The sequence below is a fragment of the Chiloscyllium plagiosum genome, unplaced genomic scaffold (genome assembly GCF_037043375.1).
Source record: "Chiloscyllium plagiosum isolate Xiang-an unplaced genomic scaffold, Cpla_swu_hap1 HiC_scaffold_2, whole genome shotgun sequence".
Classification (NCBI taxonomy): Eukaryota; Metazoa; Chordata; class Chondrichthyes; order Orectolobiformes; family Hemiscylliidae; genus Chiloscyllium; species Chiloscyllium plagiosum.
In genome coordinates, this window is record NW_028270140.1 from 124,998,882 (window position 1) to 125,020,812 (window position 21,931).

Consider the following 21,931-nt stretch of genomic DNA (forward strand, 5'->3'; position numbering starts at 1 on the left):
CTGCATGGGAGGAGGTAGCACAAACTAACAATTTGTGATCACTTCTGTCACAGTGGGAACACATAATCAAGTACAATGAATACATGGTTTCGTTTTTAAAAAGTAAACACTTGGGCCACATCACTCTGTTGGGGCGTGGGAATTGACAATGTGCAGATTAATTATGGAATGGGAAAGTAATGAAATTTTGGTTACATTACAAAATAGGTTCTGAATAATGAGGTCAACTACACAAAGACAGACATGAGACCCTGTCCTGCCCCCTTCAAAACACAATCCAATAGGAATGGCAACAAGAGATATCGTACAGACTAAACTGGCAAATAAAGAAAGAAAAGAAATTGACACCATTAACATATCAGCCACTTAGCATGCGTAAAAATATAAAGGACTGGATTTCCCAAACTGATTATTTCTAAAAAAAAAAGGCCCGGTGGCAAAGTGAGAGAGGCTTGTATTTCTGAGCGGAGGCTCTGTTTAAGGTCCCTTCAGAAATGCAAAGCCATCCTTACATTCTGTCAATTCTTTCATGACACAATGCACCCTTTTCACAGCAGTCAGGTGCCAGATATAAAGACCCTCAAAGTCTCTTTGACAGCTGCTCTAATTTGGTAAGTGCATAACCCAAGTGTAATGTTAGGATGGTGGGAGGTTAGGTGATAGAATGCCAGATAGGTAGGATACCAGCTGAGTAGAGGTAGGGTATCTGCAGTAGATACCAGCTGAGTAGAGGTAGGGTATCTGCAGTAGATACCAGCTGAGTAGAGGTAGGGTACCTGCATAAGGACACCAGATGAATAGGGTGTAGAATGCCAGCTGGGTTGTGTGCCAGGTGAGTAGGATACCAAGTGGGAGTTGTGCAAGGTGGTTAAAAAGGCCATGTAAGTGATGCAGTGTTTTGGGTGGGTTGGAGTGAGCACAAGTTGGGTCCAGCATGAAGAACTGGAGATTGGAGAGGTCTAGCGGGGGGAGGAGCGAGGTGGCGGATTGGGTTGAGTCTGGAAGCGGGTGGAGGTGGAGCGGCTGATCAGTACAAATATGGAACAGTTGTGGGAAAGGAGGGAGTGTGTCAGGCAGCAGGAGATGAGTGTCAGTTCAGCTCTGGGGACGACAGTTGGGTTCCAATGTGGGGAGGAGTTATTCGGTCACGGGGAGGTATATACGGGTGGGACGGGAGGCGGGGGTGGGGTGTTGGAGAAAGGGATTAGTTCATAAAATAGTTATTCAGGATTTAATCATCTAATTTACCATGAGTAACTATTTTACTTCATTTCAACAGAACCTTTCAATCCCCCGGTTTAAAAGAGACTTTTGAGGGGTTTCAGATATAGAGAAATTGCCCAGAACAAAGTTCAATTTGCCAAGTAATTCCCACACACGACTCCCATCTACATTGGAATGACGAAAGTCTCACTGTCAGAAAATCCAGGTTACTAAGTTTTAGAAAAAAATACTCTGCAACTGTCACATTTCAAACAAACAATTGAGTTTCACATCACATCTCAGTAACTCTTCTCATGCAGATCTTACAAGACCACAGGGTTGAATGTAAAAACACTAGCGAAGTGCTAGTTCATTGGAGTCAGGACTCAAAATTACAAACTCACATTTTTGAACACAGGGTGTAATTGCTACCATGGAGACGATGAAGCAGAGGCTAGTGTTGACGCCCAATAAAATCTTGTTTAGCGTGCAGCCTTCAGGATCGGTGTAAAATATCACCATCAGAACAACAGCGCAGACAGCAATAGAGTAAAGAATGAGGGTAACTAGGGCCAAGGCAGCATACCAACACTTATTGTTTGCTGTTCCAGCCCACCTATCAAGAAGACACAAGAAACAGGAAATAATTGTCATTTGTTAGCAGACAGGAAACAAAAACTCACACATTATATCGGACAGGAGATACAGTGCCTGGAGCCTTAGAAGTTTATTAAAATGCTGATGAGAGTGTGCACCTTTCACATCAACTAATACACAGTAACCCTTTATATCAGGAAATAAAAGCTCTCTATTTTTACTCAAAAAGAAATTGAATCCCTTGAGAGCTTTCCATTGTCTCCCTTCATCTTGGATTAAATAAGCCAGCCAGTGTCCATTATAAACTTCTGGCAATGTCGTTCAGTAATCATTTACTAGGGACAGTCCACAAACTATTTTCGATATCACTTCAGGGTTCCCCTTCAGAATGCAGAAAAAGAAAATGTAACCTCCCCTTTTAGTCACCATCCTGCCTGACACTGAAAGCTAGTTCATGTGGAACTACTGATGAAGCCACATGCCAAAGTTACAGGGTAGATGGGACATTCCAATGTATTAATTATACTAACATTTGGGAAAATGTTGACACCTAGATCCAATTTGACTGTATATCCTTTTTGCAGGAGAGAACAAACATACATTAAATATGCAAAGTTGTTTTTGACTGCACTGGGAGCAACACTTTTAAAATAGTTTTAAAAGCTGAAACAGCTCATTCATTCATTTCTGGTCCTTAAAGAGCAATTTTCTTAAGGGGTGTGAGGAAAAGGAGAATCATTCTGAACTAGCCTTCCTGCTAACTAGGCAAGTGATCAATATTTTTACTTAAGATCAGGTGACTTGTCATTGTAAGTTTATCCCCATCCTTTAATGGCTTTCCCCTTCCTAGTGAGATGTTTGGGGTGTACTTAAATAAATGAAAGGTACTTTAGTGCACAATACCACCTAGACACGAAAGAATAATAAAGTTTATCTAACTTCAATGCAGCCAGCTACACTCCCTTCTCATCCACACAAAATATCCACAATAAGCAGACAATATAATCTCCAATGTAGCCAATTATTCAAGGATCATCAATTATTTCAATTTTGTCGAGTTGATAAACAGTGATGTATATCATGACTAAAATAATGCTGAGTTTTCACTGTCGTATTGAGAATATTAAGAATGTGCACACACTATCGTATGACAAGCAGAACTAACATTCCAATTCAAAGAGTTTCAGGCCAGTAGATGCTAGGCCCAACTCTCTCTTAACTTTGGAGGGTTGCTTTTCAGACTGGAGACCTGTGACTAGCGGAGTGCCACAAGGATTGGTGCTGGGTCCACTGCTTTTCATCAGCAGGACCTGATCAGGTGTACCCTAGAACTCTGTGGGAAGCTGGAGAAGTGATTGCTGGCCCTCTTGCTGAGATATTTGTATCATTGATAGTCACGTGAGATGCCAGAAGACGAGAGTTTGGCTAACGTGCTGCCACAGTTTAAGAAGGGAGGTAAGGACAAGCCAGGGAACTATAGACCAGTGAGCCTGACATTGGTGTTGGGCAGGTTGTTGGAGGGAATCCTGAGGGACAGGATGTACATGTATTTGGAAAGGCAAGGACTGATTAGAGATAGTCAACATGGCTTTATGCGTGGGAAATCATGTCTCACAAACTTGATTGAGTTTTTTGAAGAAGTAACAAAGACGATTGATGAGGGCAGAGTGGTAGATGTGATCTATATGGACTTCAGTAAGGCATTCGACAAGGTTCCCCATGGGAGACTGGATGGCAAGGTTAGGTCTCACGGAATAAAGGGAGAACTAGCCATTTGGATACAGAACTGGCTCAAAGGTAGAAGACAGAGGGTGATGGTGGTGGTGGAGGGTTGTTTTTCAGACTGGAGACCTGTGACCAGTGGAGTGCCACAAGAATCAGCGCTGGGTCCTCTACTTTTTGTCACTTACATAAATGATTTGGATGCGAGCATAAGAGGTACAGTTAATAAGTTTGCAGATGACACCAAAATTGGAGGTGTAGAGGACAGCGAAGATGGTTACCTCAGATTACAACAGGATCTTGAGCAGATGGGCCAATGGGCTGAGAAGTGGCAGATGGAGTTTATCTCAGATAAATACGAGGTGCTGCATTTTGGGAAAGCAAATCTTAGCAGGACTTATACACTTAATGGTAAGGTCCTAGGGAGTGTTGCTGAACAAAGAGATCTTGGAGTGCAGGTTCATATCTCCTTGAAAGTAGAGTCGCAGGTAGATAGGATAGTGAAGAAGGCTTTCCTTTATTAGTCAGCGTATTGAGTACAGGAGTTGGGAGGTCATGTTGCAGCAATACTGGACATTGGTTAGGCCACTGTTGGAATATTGCATGCAGTTCTGGTCTCCTTCCTATTGGAAAAATGTTGTGAAACCTGAAAGGGTTCAGAAAAGATTTACAAGGATGTTGCCAGGGTTGAAGGATTTGAGATATAGGGAGAGGCTGAACGGGCTGTTTTCCATGTAGCATCAGAGGCTGAGGGGTGACCTTACAGAGGTTTATAAAGTTATGAGGGGCATGGATATGATAAATAGAGTAAGTCTTTTCCCTGTGGTCGGGGAGTCCAGAACTAGATGGCATAATTTTAGGGTGAGAGGTGAAAGATATAAAAGAGACCTAAGGGGCAACCTTTTCACACAGAGGATGGTATGGATATGGAATGAGCTGCCAGAGGAAGTGGTGGAGGCTGGTACAATTGCAACATTTAAGAGGCATTTGGATGGGTATATGAATAGGAAGGGTTTGGAGGGATATGGGCCGGTTGCTGGCAGGTGGGACTAGTTGGGTTTGGATATCTGGTCGGCATGGATGGGTTGGACCGAAGGGTCTGTTTCCATGCTGTACATCACTAATACTCTATTTGGATGTGAATACAGGAGGTATAGTTATTAAGTTTGCAGATGATATCAAAATTGGAGGTGTGGTGGACAGCGAAACAGCTTACCTCAGGATACAGCGGGATCTTGATCAGAAGGGCCAATGGACTGAGGAGTGTCAGATGGAATTGAATTTAGATAACAGTGAGGTGCTGTATTTTGGAAAGGCAAATTAAGTGTATAACAGTAAGGTCCTGGGGAATGTTGCTGAACAAAGAGACCTTGAAGTGCAGGTTCATAGTTGCTGGTAGATAGGATAGTGAAGGCGACATTTGGTATGCTTTCCTTTATTGGTCATAGCATTGAGTAGAAGAGTTGGGAGATCATGTTGCGGCTGTACAGGACATTGGTTTGGCCACTATTGGAATATTTTGTGCAATTCTGCTCTCCCTGATATAGGAAAGATATTGTGAAACTTGAAAAGATTCAAAAAGATTTAAAGGATGTTGCCAAGGTTGAAGAGTTTGAGCTACAGGCTGCAGCTGTTTTCCCTGGTGCATTGGAGGGCAAGGGGTGACCTTTATAGAGGTTTATAAAATCATGTGGAATGTGGATAGAGTAAATAGATAAGGTCTTTCCCTGGGGTTTGGGAGTTCAGAACAAGACGGCATAGTTTTAGGGTGAGAGGGAAAAGACTTAAAAGGGATCGAAGGGGCAACTTTTTCATGCAAAGGGTGGTGCGTGTATGCCAGAAATGGTGGAGGCTGGTACAATTACAACATTTAAAAAGTATCTGGGTATATGAATAGGAGGCCTTTAGAGGTATATGGGCCAAGTGCTGGCAAATGAGACTAGATTAATTTAGGATATTGGGTTGCCATGGATGTGTTGGACTGAAGAGTCTGTTTTCGTCCTGTACATCTCAATGATTCTATTACTGGAATAGATCCCAGTCTCATGTCACAAGGTTTGTTTCTTACAACCATCTGGTCGATGAAAGTAGGAAGGTTTTCTCACTCTTTCCAAACAATCCCGAATGTCTAATAAAACATGTACTTGTAGATAATTACGCTGTACATCCACAAATCTAGTGACAACTTTTTTGGGCTATCTATTCAAACGTCAATGGCTTTCCTAGTTTCAAAAAAAGTTTCAAGAGAAGTAACTCACCAGGTTTTGTTCCACTTATGTGCAAACTCCACCAGCAGTATAAGTTGAATTAGAATGAAAAGGATGGCTCCAGCAACACCAATGTATAGCCATGCTATTCTCAATGAAGGGAAACAAATCATTAGCATGTATGACTGGGCAATATAGACTACTTTATGAAATTTCTGGGTCTGAAGCTTCACTGGTATGTATGAATTAAAAAGAAACATTACATTGTGCAGGGTACTGAATGACCTCTTGTCATTTGTTATAACCGGAACATGCCTGAGCAAGTTTTGAATCACAAGTTGTGAGCTGATACTTGCAGAGTAAGGAAAGTAGGTCAATTAACTAATAATACAGCTCCTTAACAAATCAGATTGAAGAATTAAGAAATAAAGCGAGGGCATATGGACAATAACGTGCAAATTAGCATGGATAAATTCGGTGTTAAATAATGAACAAAAAGAAAACTGAAGAGAAGGAAATAAGGGGGAACAAAAGAGAAACATGTTTTCAAATTTAACACAATCATTTTATAAATCTCCAAACACAATTAATACACAAAGGAATGAATCTCTGCACTGACTACTTAATTTTCATAGTTGGCAGCAATGAACTATTATTCCTTTTAGTTATTTGGTAGCACAGAACTGGATTCTGTTGAAAAAACATGCACATTTTGGTGAAGGTTTATGTCTTTCACTCAACAGAGCAATTCGCAAGAATGATCAAAGTAAATGGAAATAATGGTTGATAAGTTGACACCGGTAGAGGGGCTATCATGGAATATGCATCAGTCAACAATGACTGACAGTTAACTGCCAAACTTCAAAACACGTTCTAAATTTTAAATTAATCAGATTGACCAAAGCATTGCTCTGAGGGATGAATCAGAGGATGACTGTCACCTATTTTGTTGAGTTGAAACAGGTACCATATACACATCTTCTTTCTGTCTCCAAATATATATATGTAGTTTCCAGTATGCAAGTATGTCATACAGTGAGCCCCATACAATCCTAAATTGGTGGCCAGTATACTCACACGATTATATAAGGTACGTTACCCAATTGTAGAATTGCATCTAATATTGGATAGTGGGTTTTCAATGAAGGCACTCGCTGAGAATGTCAAAGAGACCTGCTGTTTGCTGAAATCTACCAGTCTCTGGGACATACAGGTAGTTCTCCTATAATGCTGTAGATGCGTTCCAGCGAACCCTCACTTAATAGGAAATCACTTCATAGAAATAATGGGGCTTATGGGAAAAGGGGGTTAGGGGCAGACCAGCAAAAAGTATCACTCATGGTCGTCCAAAAATCACCCAAAAGTCTAACACAAAGCATAGCACAGCCTGAATTAAGGTTTAAAATCATATTTATTAACAAAACAAAAGTAAATTTAATACAGTACGTTTAAAAAATGGAACAAAGCTGCTCTCTGTGCAGTACCGCTCACAGAAAACTGCTCTGTTGGCAGTTGACATCAGCGCATGTGCAGAATGGCATGGATGCCGGTGCTTGTGCAGAACAAACCGTGCAAACCCAATCCCCACTGGAATCACACTATTACCAACAGAGGTAAGCATTCTTGAAAATACCATTCCCTAATTCTTTAGTGACGTTATAGCCAAACCGTTTTGCCAAAACTCATGAACTACCAGAACTACCTGTACAGCTTATATACCAGAATCATGTTGGCACTGAAATCCTTATTAATTTGTTTTGTATTTGTGTAATAAACAGAATGTCCTTTGGCTTAATAGCAGCATCCTATCAGAGGCAGACACCAGGCCTGTTGCTACTACATTGGGGCAGCATGAAAATCCTGTTATTACTTGCTCAAATAATTCCAATTAATTTTTCAGGCATGATTATCTCTTTGTGAAGCCATGACTGTGCCTGATTATATTGTGTATTCATTTCTAAATGCTCTACTGTTACATCCTTTATAATAAACTAACACTTTCCCAAATATGCACAGACTTTAAGCTAACTTGTCTATAGTTACCTCCTTTTATTGACTCTTTCCTGTTTAAATTGAGATACTTGGCAATTCTAAAGGTGGACTGAGCTGTCTTAAGGACCAAAAATGATGGCCCTAGGCACATTCAAGAGCCAATTGCTGCTAAATCCAAGAAACCAAGATTTTGGAACAATAAATATGATTTGCTAACTTGTTATTAATTTTTATTTTCATCTCTATTGTTAAACAGTGAAACAAACTTTACAAAACTTCCCAGACTAGTAGAAGCTTCGTCATCCCAATCGACCATCACATTTTCCAGTTGAATTCAGCACATACAGAAAACAAAGTAAAACCAAACTTGGGTAACTTCCAAAATTCAAGAGTTCACAATTTGTTACTGCCTTCTCCGTCTTAATATATTCAAATGTATTCCTTTCCCTTGGCTGCGAAGTTGTTACAATTTATTGATGTATATCAAAAAAAATACTTTTAGACAGAAACAATTACCATTGCTATTTTCTATTGCAAGAGACAAAAAAAAAACTGCAGATGCTGGAATCCAAAGTAGACAAGCAGGAGGCTGGAAGAACACAGCAGGACGGGCAGCATCAGGAAGTGGAGAAATCAATGTTTTAGGTGCAACCCTTCTTCAGGACTCAAGGACCCAAAACGTTGATTTCTCCACCTCCTGATTATGCCTGGCTTGCTGTGTTCTTCCAGCCACCTGCCTATCTATTTTCTATTGTTGTAAGTCAGTCACATCAGCCTTGGCTTAAATCTGGGCAGTTTTGAATTGTCGACAGTCCATTCTCTCAGGTGGCCTTAAGTGATTTCACAAAATTACAGAATCACAGAATCACTACAGTGCAAAAGCTGGCCACTTAACCCATCAGATCTGCACTGGCTCTCTAAACTTCAGAGTCCATTTCCTGACTTGATCACACACCCTGCCCACTATTTAAATAAAAACCAATCATCCAACATCCTCTCTAACTCCTCAATTGAACCTTCCTCCAGCACATTTCCAGACAGTGCATTCCAGACCCAACCACTTGATGTGTGTAAACAATTTTGTTACCTCACATTTGCTTCTTTGCAAAACACTTTATAACTGTGTTCTCTGGTTCCAAATCAGTTTATGAGAAGACTTCTCCCTATCTACTTCATGATTTTGGAAAATTTCTAATAAATCTCTTCTTAGCCTTCTCCTCTCCAATGATAATGGCCTCACTTTCTCCAATCTGTCCTTGTTTCTGAAGTGTCTAATCCCTGGAACCATTATTATAAACCTTGTCCGCACTTTGTTTAGTTCATTCTCATCTTTCCTATAGTGTAGCGCCCAAAACTCTGGAAGATATTCCAGCAGAGATCTAACCTGTGTCACTTAAGTTCCTCATAGCCTACCTGCACTTGTACACCATGCCCCTAATAATGAAGACTAGAATCCTGCATGCTTCATTCACAGATGACTCTACCATCAAGTACACATACACACCCAGATCGCTCTGCTCGTGCACACCATTCAGAGTGTTACTCTTTATACTTTTCAAAGAGCAACAATTATTCCTCAATGGGAGTCAGGCAGTTCAATCAGCAATTGACCCCATTGTTATTTTTGAGATTGTTCACAAATTGAATCGCCTGCACTATAATAATGGCCATATATTTACATTAATTAAGTCAGCTGTGAAGGGCTTTCGGATGCTCTTAGGTGGTGAAAAACTCCACATCCACGCAAGTTCTTGATGATGGTTAGGGTGGTTAAGAAGGTATATGGAATATTAACTGCAACATAGAATACAAGAGTAGAGATTAGGCCACAGCTGGAATACAGTGTGCAGTTCTGGTTACCACGCAATTGGAAAGACATGAATGCACTAGAGAGGGTGCAGAGGAGATTTACCAGCATGTTGCCTGGGCTGGAGAGTCTGTAGCATGAGGAAAGATTGAATAGACTGGAGTTGTTTTCTTACAGCAGTGAAGCTGAGAGGAGACCTGATAGAGGTCTATAAGACTATGAGGGACAAACATAGGGTGGATAGGAAGATACTTTTCCCATTAGAAGGGTCAATAATTAGAACAAGATGTAGAAGGCCAAGAGGAGAGTTGAGGAAAAAGTATTTCACACAGAGGATGTGGGAGTCTGGAATGCACTGCCTAAGAGGGTGCTGCAGTCAGAAATTCTTGAAGTATTTAAGTAGCATTTAGATATTCATTTGCATTGCCATAGCCTCCAGAGTCATGAGCCAAAATGGGATTAATGTAGTCAGAATTTTGTTTGGTGTGGACTTGATGGGTTGGATGGCCTCTGTCCTGTAAATGCCTCTGAACCTATTATTCTGTGCACACTTGTTCATCTGTGAAAGAAATGCACTTGTGCTGAATGACGCTGTTGCGCAATTTGGATTGGGAATGCACAGTAGGCCAGAACTGGAGGAGTGCAGGTTGAGGTTTTCGGGCTCGGTGTGGTTACAGAAATGGAACAGGAAGTATCGAGTCTTACAGCAGCATTCAGAACCTCAGGGCATCTGAAAACACCTTACAACCAAGAAAGCACTTCTGTACTGTGTATAAGCACCCACAAACAGTAATGTCATGATTATATCATTTTAGCCTTACTGATAGGAGAATAAATAAATTTCTTTTAAAATTAATCAAGATACACTGGCTAACTCCCAGGTTCTCTATAGAAACAGTACCACAGAACTTCTTTTGTACTAAACTGAAAGAACAGTCTGGGCCTCGGATTAACTTTTCAATAAAAAAGCTACATCTCTGACGGTGCACTGCTCATTCAATACTGCATTAGAGTGATAGTCCTGAACCTTATCATCAAGTCTCTGGTTTGGGACTTGAACCCACAATCTCTGACTTAGAGGTAAATTTGCTACGAATTGAGATATGACTGCCACGGAGAGATCTGAAAACATGGATGGAATTTTAAAATCAAGGTAATGTCACTCAGAGCTACTGTAATTCAGAATTGTCATAAGAGACTGAACATTGATGATACCATTTTGCTGAAATCTAGAAATTCCTGCAGTGGGGGAGTCCAGAACAGAGGGCATTGGTTTAGGGTGCGAGGGGAAAGATTTGAAAGGGACCTAAGGGGTAACGTTTTCACACAGAGGGTGGTGTGTGTATGGAATGAGCTGCCAGAGGAAGTGGTGGAGGCTGTTACAATTTTAACATTTAAAAGGCATTTGGATGCGTACAAGAATAGGAAGGGTTTAAGAGAGCTATGTACCAAGTGCTGGCAAATGGGACTAGATTAATTTAGAATAACTGGTCAGTGTGGACAAATGGTCCAAAGGGTCTGTTTCCGTGCTGTACATCTCTAGGACTCTACAAAATATAATGCTGGAGTTAAGAAAAAGGAAACATATATCTTAGACAAATTCTGGAAATGTCAGTATGCCCAGACCAATAAAACAAACCACCTTTGAAAGAAAACCACTCACATACTGGGCTGCACGGGCTCACTTTCCACCAGTGGCAGAACATGTTTGAAGGGCTGAATGGCCTAATTTACTTATTATGTTGCTCCACTGCCAACTTAGTCAATACAAAAATAACACTCCCTTAGTTTGCCCCAATGAACTAATCCTCCTTAGATAATGTAAAGCAAATGTATTGTATCACAGTTTTCAACAATTGATATGCATAAATACAAATCATCCCCAGAGATACAGCAAGAAGATAAAGTTTTGATATTCACTTCTACCTTCAATCTGATCAGTCGATCATTATTTATACATTTCTCATTACCATCCCATACTGATTTATAAATCTATTTTTTGGAATAATTTTGAAACTGCTAAGTAAACTCCACAAGATAAAATTCACAGCGGACAGAATTGATAAAAGAAAGATACAAGCGCTTAAGCTGAAAAAAATTTACCATCCACAGATAAGAACAACATTCTCATTGTTCTACTTGTTCTACTTAAACTGTCACATGGAACCATAAATACAAAGCACATACTGTCCTTTAGAATCAATGAACTGAAGTCACCAGCACAGCTGAAATACAGTGCATAGCACTTCGACTCTTGCAAATGGTGGATGCTGCCCGAGCGACTAGCTCTTGCTCCTTTATTGCTTCAAGTGCTTTGCATTCATTCAGAAACCTTATCCTGATTAATATTCCAGAAGGCTCTCATCAATGCTAGTGAGCCGTCTATCTACTGCAATTGGATTGGATTGAACTAGTGAAACAAAACAACCTCAGTAAGTGCAAACTTGCTCTGTCCTAAAACCCTACTGTTGGTAAGAGAAAACCTTTGTAATGGGGCTGCATTAAAAAATCAGTCTCTCAACTCAAATGACACTATTCTACTCTCTTAAAGAGAACTGCCTCTAGCAAAGCCATTAGTACAGTACTCCCTGTACTTCATTTTCAGATTCTGTATTGTTTTCCAACAATTTCCATCTCAGCTTCCAAAATACCAGAAAGATGATTTTCAACTGAGCTAAGAAGTGGAATGGTAGCCTGACTGAATCATTAACTCTTCCCTACCAGAAACTGAATTCCCAACAAATTCCTATGGTTCAACAATTAAATTAGTCAGCATTTCTTTTTTAAGGAAAGACATTCAGGAAGAATTAGAGGAGAGGTGAGAATGATTGTCCTTGAAATCAAAGTTGTATTTGACTGAGTGTTAAACCAGGGAAATCTAGAAAGACTGTAATCATTGGGAATCAGGGGATAAGTCTTGCTGCTGGTTGAAGTCAAACATGGCACAATACAAAATAGCTGTTGTTATTGGCGATCTTAGCCCAAGGACATTGATGTGCCATAGGCGCAAACATCCTCAGCAGCTCTATCAATGGCCTTTCTTCTATCATAAGGTCAAAGGTGAGAATGTTCACTCATGATTGCACAATTTTCTGCATAAATCACAACCTGTGAAACCTTGAAGCGGTTTGTGTCTGTGCACATGATGACCAGGACAACATTCAGACTTGCCTGAATAGATAGCAAGTAACACATATGTCATATGAGTGCCAGAGAATGGTCACATCCAACAATCCCTTTGACAAATGGCAATACTATCACTACATCTCTCACTATCAACATCCATTGAACATTACAGCGCAATACAGGTCCTTCAGTCCTCAATGGTTCCACAGACAACATATCAATCTAAAGCCCATCTAACCTACACTATCCCTACACTATCTTGGTGACCTTTAAGCGGCAATTGGATAGGTACATGGATGGGTGCTTAAGCTAGGACAAATGTTCGGCACAACATCGTGGGCCGAAGGGCCTGTTCTGTGCTGTATTGTTCTATGTTCTATCCCATTCTCATCCATATGCCTATCCAATGACCATTTAAATGCCCTTAAAGTTGGCGAGTTTACTACTGTTGCAGGCAGTGCGTTTCATGCCCCTACTATGCTCTGAGTAAAGAAACTACCTATATCTATCACCTCTCAATTTAAACCTATGTCCCCTCGTGCTAGTTATCACCATCCAGGGAAAAAGGCTCTCACTGTCCAACTTATCTAACCCTCTGATTATCTCAATAAGTCTCAATTAGCCTCCAAACCTCCTCCTCTCTAATGAATACAGCCTCAAGTCCCTCAACCCTTCCTTGTAAGGCCTTCCCTCCATACCAGGCAACATCCTAGTAAACCTCCTCTGAACCCTTTCCAAAGCTTCCAATAATGCGGTGACCAGAACTATACACAATACTCCAAGTGCGGCCGTGCCAGAGTTTTGTACAGCTGTAGTATGATCTCATGGTTCTGAAATTCAATCCCTCTATCAATAAAAGCTAACACACCATATGCCTTCTTAACAACCCTACCAACCTGGGTGGCAACTTTCAAGGATCTATGTACATGGACACCGAGATCGCTCTGCTCATCTACACTACCACAAATATTACCATTAGCCCAGTACTCTGCATTCCTGTTATTCCTTCCAAAGTGAATGACCTCACACTTTTCCACGTTAAACTCAATTTGCCACTTCTCAGCCCAGCTCTACAGCTGATCTATGTTTCTCTGTAACCTGCAACATCCTTCATCACTATCCACAACTCTTATCGACCTTAGTGTCATCGACAAATTTACTAACCCATCCTTCTATGCCCTCATTCAGGTCATTTGTATAAATGACAAACAACCATGGACCCTAAACAGATCCTTGTGGTACCCCACTAGCAACTGAACTTCAGGATGTATATTTCCCATCAACCACCTACCCTCTGTCTTCTTTCAACTAGCGAATTTCTGATCCAAGCCACTAAATCGTCCTCAATCTCATGCCTCCGTAATTGTGCAATAGCCCACCATGGGAACCTTACCAAACACCTTACTGAAATCCATATACACCATATCAACTGCTTTACCCTCATCCACCTGTTTAGTCACCTTCTCAAAGAACTCAATAAAAGGTTTGTGAGGCATGGCCTACCCTCGCAAAACCGTGTTGACTATCCCTAATCAATTTATTCCTCTCTAGATGATTATAAATCCTATCTCTTATAACCCTTTCACACTTTACCCACAACCAGGGTTTTTGAAGAAGGAACAACATTTGCTCTCCTCCAATCTTCTGGCACTATTCCTTTAGACAATGGTGACAAAGATCAAAGCCAAAGACTCAGCAATCTCCTCCCTGGCTTCCCAGAGAATCCTTGAATAAATCCCATTTGGCCCAGGGGACTTATTTATTTTTACACTTTCCAGAATTGCTAACATGTCCTCCTTATGTACCTCAATCCCATCTAGTCTAGTAGCCTGTATCTCAAGTATTCTGCTTGATCACATTGTCTTTTTCTAATGAATACTGACAAAAAGTATTCATTTAGCACTTCCCCTATGTCCTCTGACTCCACGCACAACTTCCCTTTGCTATTCTTGATTGGCCCTAATCTTGCTCTAGTCATTAGTTTATTCCAGATAAAACAATAGAAAGCCTTAGGGTTTTCCTTGATCCTATCCGCCAATGACCTCTCATGTCCCCTCTTGGCTCTCTTCTTAGCTCTTCTTTTAGGTCTTTCCTGGCAAACTTGTAACTCTCTCATTCCCTAACTGAGCCATCACATCTCTTCCTAACATAAGCCTCCTTCTTCCTCTTGACGAGAGATTCAATTTCCTTAGTAAACCACGGCTCCCACGTTAGACAACTTCTTCCCTGTCTGACTAGAACATACTTATCAAGGACCTGCAGTTGTGCCCATCCCCTGCAGTTTCCTTCTGGGGCTACTTTGCCCAGAAACTAAACTGGACATCTAAATATTGTGGCTGAAGAGCAGGATAGAGGCTAGGAATTCAGAAGCAAATAATGCACCTCCTGAATCTGGAATCCCTATTTATCATTACATGGTATGGGCTGGGAGTGTGATAGAATACTTCCCACTTTCTTGGTCAGTACAGCTCCAATACAAGATGCTCATTGTGCTTTTGTACAAAGGCAGCCTACTTTCATCTGTACCCTAAGCCATTAACTCCCTCCATTACTAACAAGCATTGGCAGCAGCGTGTGCCACCTGCAATTTGAAATGGACCAACTTGCTGAACCTCCTTCAACAGCACTTTCTAAACCCACAACCTCTACCCACTAAAAGCATGGAGTGTTAAACCAAGGAGCTCCCCTCCACACACCATCCTGACCTGGAACACTTTTGCTATTCCTTCACTATCAGAATCATAGAGATGTCTATCGCTGGTGCAAATCCTGAAACTCTCTTCAAAACAGCACTGTGGAGCTATCTACATGGACAATTGCAGTTCAAGAAAATGCTTCACCACCACCTTAACTCATTGAGGGATAAGCAGTAAACGCTGGCTTAACATATATGCCTACATCCCATGAACATTTTAAAAGTTATTCACTGCTGGCTAAAGAGCTAATTCCTTTTTAAAAGGTTGAAAAAAGATAAAACAAAAAAAAAAGCAAAGGAGAAAGAACCAGTAAAGTTATCATTTAGGCCTTAAGATTTTTGTATTTCAATTAAAAAATGCTGTATCGGTTTTACATCTGACTTTTCAAAATAATCTGTAACTATCAGACTATAGTCTGTTTTAAAAGTGTCGCTAAAAGAAATCTTTAAGAATAATGTAACCGCTACTGATTCTGAATGGATGTGAATGCTCCAAAAGGATTATATTTAAAAGCAGTAAGTGGTTCTAAGTTTTACCTTTGTGAAATGTGTCCTGGTCAGGTATAAAAAAAGCTCCAGCACACATTCCAGCCAGCACCACGAGTTTCACAAACCAGAACCTAGGCACAAAATGTAGCCATTAACATCTCAATACAGAAAACAAAATCATCTTCTCAAATGGACAGGTTATAAATGACACCTACCCATTGTGGAGGTAAGCTCGGAAATCTTTACTGGTCTTCACATTGATCATTATCAGGAAGAAAATGAAGAAGAATATGGCCATTCCAAAGCAGACCTTATAAACAGCAGAATAGCCCACAAGCCTTTCACAATCACTGCCTGCTTTAATAGTTCTGCAAAACTCTTCATAGAAGGTAACCTAGAAAAGAGGTAGAGTAAACAATTCCATTGTTTTTTTAAATCATTGATCAAATAACCCTGACAGTGACCTTATTTGCTGTCTTTAGGCAGCTTTAATTGAATGCAAGCACTTGGATGCTTGTCCCCAAGTGTCCTTGTGAAAGTGGTTGGTGAGTCACAATCTGAAATCATTACAGTCCACAGAAATATATAAACATAGGACTCGGGAGCAGGAGTAGACCATTCAGCTATTCGAGTTTGTTCCACCTATTCAGCCAGATGCTGGTTAATTTAACTGTGGTCTCAGCATACATAAGTATACCCACAGTAAGCGTTGAGGAGGACATTCCAGGAGTTTGACCCAGTGACAGTGAAGGAATTGGTGATATAGTTCCAAATCAGGATAGTGTGTGTTAAAGGTGAAGATCCAGCAGTGGTGCACCCATCCAATCTCTGCCCAAGTCTTTTTAAGTGGCAGAGACAGAGCCAGGTTCTGAAATCACAGGCCCTGCTCCTGATCTTGGTCCTGGATCCCAGCACTCATAGCCACAAGTTTGGAAGGTGATGTCAAAGGGGCCTTGTTGAGTTGCTGCACTACACCTTGTAGATGGAACAGTGCTGCTAATGTGTGTTGATGATGGTCAGAGTGCAGATGGGGTGCCAATTAAATGGACTAGTTCATCTCTGGACAGCTAACCAGCTCTCCTTATAACTCAAACCATCGAGTCCTCATAATATCCTTGTAAATCATTTTTACACCCTTGCCCATTCTAATAATAGCTTTCTTACTGCAGGATGACCAAAACTGTAGGCAGTTGTTTGATTCTCAGAGAAAGAATTATAGAACAGAACACACTCCAATTTTATCAATACTTTATACTTCCCCTTTCCAGTTAGTAGATAAACAAGTTCATAATTTTGTAAATTAAACAGCTCAGCGAGGTTTTAAACCCCTCTGAATATAACCTCAAGGACTGTTCACCACCTATGGAAGTGCAATTATTACATTGTAGGACTAGCAATCCAGTATCCTGAATTAATAATCTGGACAACAAATTCAAATTCAAACATGGCAGTTTGTGAATATAAATTTAGTTTTAAACAAAATCAGTAAAGCAGCTTTGAAAATGACCTTGGTAAGGCTGGACTGTCCTTTAGAAAGTAATAAATTCCAAAACAACAATGGACTACTTCAATTATGATGTCACCAATGTGGATTTTATTCTCACTTAAATTATACTTCTTCCATATTTTTGATGAGTTGGTAAGTGTACCATTTTACACATATAAAAATATAAAACCCAAAAGTGCTAACTGGTGCTAAATCTACTAATTTATAAGTCAGGATTTATTGGCGATGAATGTGATTGCAGACACTGATGGTATCAGCAGAGTGGTAAATTATAGCAGAGCATAGAACCACCTTAAAGACATACTTACTTGTATGATTCACTACTTACATGTGTCTTCAGCATATCACTCACACTTGGTGATAACATGAGAAAGCAGACAATGGTTCCTAGAATGTGGTAGAGGGTGTACATGACTCGAGTACTTGTGGAGGTTTTAATATTTGGGCAGCAGCTGCAGCACAGAGAGCAGTCGCTGGAGCCACAGCAGCAGGCCAGCTGAGGGTAGAAACGGAAAAGAAAGTTTTTAATAACTTATTGAAAAAAGTTGCAAATCCCCACCAGGGATTGGTTTAGCTCAGTTAGCTGAATGGCTGGTTTGCAACATAGTGTGACAGCAATACGGGTTCAATTCCCGCAATGGCTGGAGGTCACAATGAACAAGGTTCTTTCTCAGCCTCTTCCCTTACCTTAATGACCCCCAGGTTAAACCACCACTAGTCATCTCTCCTGAATGACAGAACAGCCTATGGTCTCTGGTAAGATTATGACAATTTTACTTTACTCACCCACTGTTTCCTACTCATAGAAGCATCTGATTTTCATTTCTGCTTTCAACCTCATGATAATTAGGCTCTATATTTGTTCTCTATCACTTCTCTTATCCTTCTAGTTTTCTCAATGGTTTGTAAACAACTGTAAACTACCAACTATATTTATGGTATAATTTGCAATCATCAGGCATGCCAGCAGCTTCTCTTATTCTGGAAACTTTGCAATCTTTAAAGTTGGACCCAAACGCTTTGTAAAATCCTTCCACTGCAAACCGGAGTCTTGCTCAGGCTTCACTGCTCTCTACAATCTATCAAATATCAATTCCTTCACTTCAGCAAATTCTACAAGAGTCTGACTCTTTCTTCATCAAATGTCTAAACTTCTAAACACGGATGTCTTAACAGAATTGAAATCACAAGACTGTTTACCTGAAAAAAAGTGTCAAATAAACCTCCAACACATCCCCTACTAAAACACTACAATAAGATTATAATAAAATTTATCTTGGCCTTGTAACTTGGTAATAATTTTCTCAAATAATACAAACTATATGTCAACTCCTTCCGCATTGAAATTTAACCACTCAGCAAAGAATCTTTGTCAAATCAAAACCAGGAACTTGTCGGCACATCTTGCTTCTTCTCCATTTTTATAATCAAATTCTTTCAGGTTCCCTTCTCATTACAATTCAATCCTTTTCATTCCATGCTCCTGGCAATTCTAATTCACATACATTTTGTTTTTGCTTTTGCATCCTCTCTTTCAAGGTCACGTCTCCTCAATTCCTTTTCTTTCTATTCCTTTGAAATTCTATTTCAAGTTATTTTATTTATAACTAGATCCAGGCTAACAACCTGCGTTTTATTTATGATTTGGAGTGGGGTCGCGACAGCCACCTGATGAAGGAGCAGCGGTCCGAAAGGTAGTGCTTCCAATTAAACTTGTTGGACTATAACCTGGTGTTGTGTGATTTTTAGCGTTTTATTTAGATTCCGTTTCCCTTCCTCAATGTTGAGTCAATATTTCAATAACTCGCTTCGCATCTATTTTAAAAATTTATTTCAAACCTCTCTGCTACCACGTACAAATTAAGGTTTGTTAACTGTGGTAAAACAATTGTGATGTTTTCTTTGATGGAACATGCAAAACGTAACCATACTAATCTTCTAATAAAGCACAGAAACACAGAAAATAGGAGCTGGAATTAGCTAGTTGGCCCATCCCAACTGCTCCACCGTTCAACTTGATCATAGTTAAATCTTCCAACTCAATACCCCGTTCCTGCTTTTACCCCATGCCTTTTGTTTCCTTCAGTCTCAAGAACTATATCAAACTCCTTCTTGAAAACATTAAATATTTTGGTCTTAATAAACCCACATGCACACATATGTTTGTGGGTGAATTTGTCCTTGCAGAGTTACATTGTGCTTTGCTCAAAAACTGCACGAATCCATGTAAAACTCTATTAATTCATTTTTTAGATTAGAATCAGTCTAAACATTATGGCACAGACAGCAGCACACAGGGGGCTAACACCTTCAACACATTATCTGGGCTGTCACCAATTGTTAAAGTTAACCTGAGAATGTAACATTTAAAAACATTTTGCGATTTACATATGAAAAAAGTGAAACTAAAATGGTCATTCTAACAGATGAGAGACTTAACAATCAGGGTCTTTTTCAATGCATAATTTCAGTTACATCATACTGTAAACTTTTGCTATAAATTCTGTGTCTTACAATTGTGTACTCCACAACCACCTGATGAGAGAGCAGCGCTTTGAAAGCTAGTGCTTCCAATTAAACCTATTGGACTATAACCTGGTGTTGTGTGATTTTTAACCAAGAAATATTATAATATTAAATCAGCCCTTACCAACCACCTCTTGGACCTGAAAAGATCAACTGCCTGTTAAATACCTTTTAACTGAACAATTATCCCTTTAAACGTTTCCATGAAATTGTATGAATGAATAAAACTCATACCAGCAAATCATAAATACATCTCACAACCCAGCTGCAGTAATCAGTTTAATATCCTTTACTCTTTTATTAAGTATAGGAACAATTTTTTTAAACTTATTTAGAACATATAGATCTAGCATTTTTACTAATATTTACTAACTTAAAAGGCATAAGGATTAACACCTCCTAATTATGTCAGCAGACCGGAGCGATGTCCCATCAGAAGTAGCAGCCAGCACTTAGCACATGTTTTAACCCATCCCCTGTCTCCCAGGACAGAAGCCCCTCAAACCTTTGTGTGTAAAAAAAAATGTAACAGCATAGTAATTGAACTTTAATACATGTAAGAACTGTGTATAAAGGGGCTCTTGATAAGAATTATTTTTCAGGATTCTATTGCTGCCTCGACCTTGTGCTGTGATTGCTGAATAAAGAGGCTATTTTCGCCACACACCAATTCCGGTCATTATTTGAACGCAATCCCACAGATGGATACTATTTCTATTTCAAATAATCATCCAATGCCCTCTTGAATCTGTTAGCATCACATTTCCAGGTAGTGCATTTCATACCCTAATCATTCACCTGTATGATAAGGTTTCTTTTAACCCCCACATCAATCTTGCTTCATTGGCACGCAATTTTAAATTTGTGCCCACTCATTTCTTTTGCTTTTACAAGCAGGAATAGTTTCTCCTTATCTACTCTATCCAGCTCCCTCATGATTTTGAAAATCTCTAGCAAACCTCCTCTTAGTCTTCTGTTCTCCAAGGGAAATGGTCCCAACTGTAACATAAGCTCAAAGCGTTGATTAAACACTATTTGCTTAGGTAATTTAGTCTCTAAACTACAGAAAAATCCCCTAGTTAAGTTCAAAAATCTCTCTCCACAGTTATATTTTACTTTGGCCTTTAAATGGATACTTCAATCTTCAGTAATCAGTCCACATCTATTTCAGCCCCTTATGGCTTTGAATGTTTTTCCTTTTCCAGGCAGATAACTTCTAATCCGTGAATTGATTTTCAAGGTGAGGGCTAGACTGAAGCTTCCTAGCCTTAGCTGATGCTAGGCAAAAGTTTCCAGCTTTGTTTAAACTATTGTAAACTTGGCTGCTTAAATCTCTTCTCTCCCAACCTCTGCATAGTGAATAATAAAAGACATCCCCATCTTTCCCAAAGACTGTTGCAGACTGTCCCTGAAGCCCTTTAGTACATCTTCACAAAACCCTGCACGCCAATCTACAATGGCTTTCTAGGTCTGGTTTCCCAAGCTCAAAAGCTGAACATTAATCACATCGACCCTGTATTTAGGTGGAAATGCTGATGATCTATCTCCCAAATCCATTCCACTTTGGATGAAATAAAACAGCTTAAAACCTGACATGCCCAACACCTCCCTGCAAATCCTGGAATCTATGGACCAGTTCTTCCGTTGAGTTGTAAATTGGTGGGCTGGATTTAATTTGTGAATTTGTACCTCTTTGACTAGTCTCAAGTTTATACAGTACGTGGTATCACTTTGGCAAGGCTACGAGTTTCAACCTCTCAAAAAAGGTACAAATAGTTAGAAGTTGTGAACAAGAAAATTAGCTGCCAAGTTTAAAAGGTCAAACATTTGCAGTGCAAGTTTAAATTAAGTTTACCCGGTAAACAATTGTACGTGTTTGTGGTTTCTGGCATCCAGCCAATATTTGTCCCCCACTCAAACATTTGGGGAAGAAATAGATTTGTTGGTCATCCAAACCTCATTAAAGTACGAGATCTTGCAAACTGACTTCTACACTTGCTTCCATAGCAAGACACATTCCACCTCAAAGTCGCTTTGAGACAGCTGCAAGAAATGTGATA

The 21,931-nt window shown here is 39.9% G+C and overlaps 1 protein-coding gene across 1 annotated transcript in view; it reads right to left on the reverse strand.

The window, feature by feature from the left end:
- Nucleotides 1-21,931, reverse strand: part of serinc5 (serine incorporator 5) — a 76,303-nt gene that overhangs the window by 20,828 nt on the left and 33,544 nt on the right. Inside the window, exons 2-6 of the mRNA XM_043706685.2 lie at nucleotides 17,674-17,841; nucleotides 16,054-16,232; nucleotides 15,887-15,969; nucleotides 5,781-5,874; nucleotides 1,608-1,819 (exon numbers count right to left, since the gene is read on the reverse strand). Of these exons, the coding sequence (XP_043562620.1) occupies nucleotides 1,608-1,819; nucleotides 5,781-5,874; nucleotides 15,887-15,969; nucleotides 16,054-16,232; nucleotides 17,674-17,841 (736 nt within the window). The remainder of the gene's footprint in view (nucleotides 1-1,607; nucleotides 1,820-5,780; nucleotides 5,875-15,886; nucleotides 15,970-16,053; nucleotides 16,233-17,673; nucleotides 17,842-21,931) is intronic.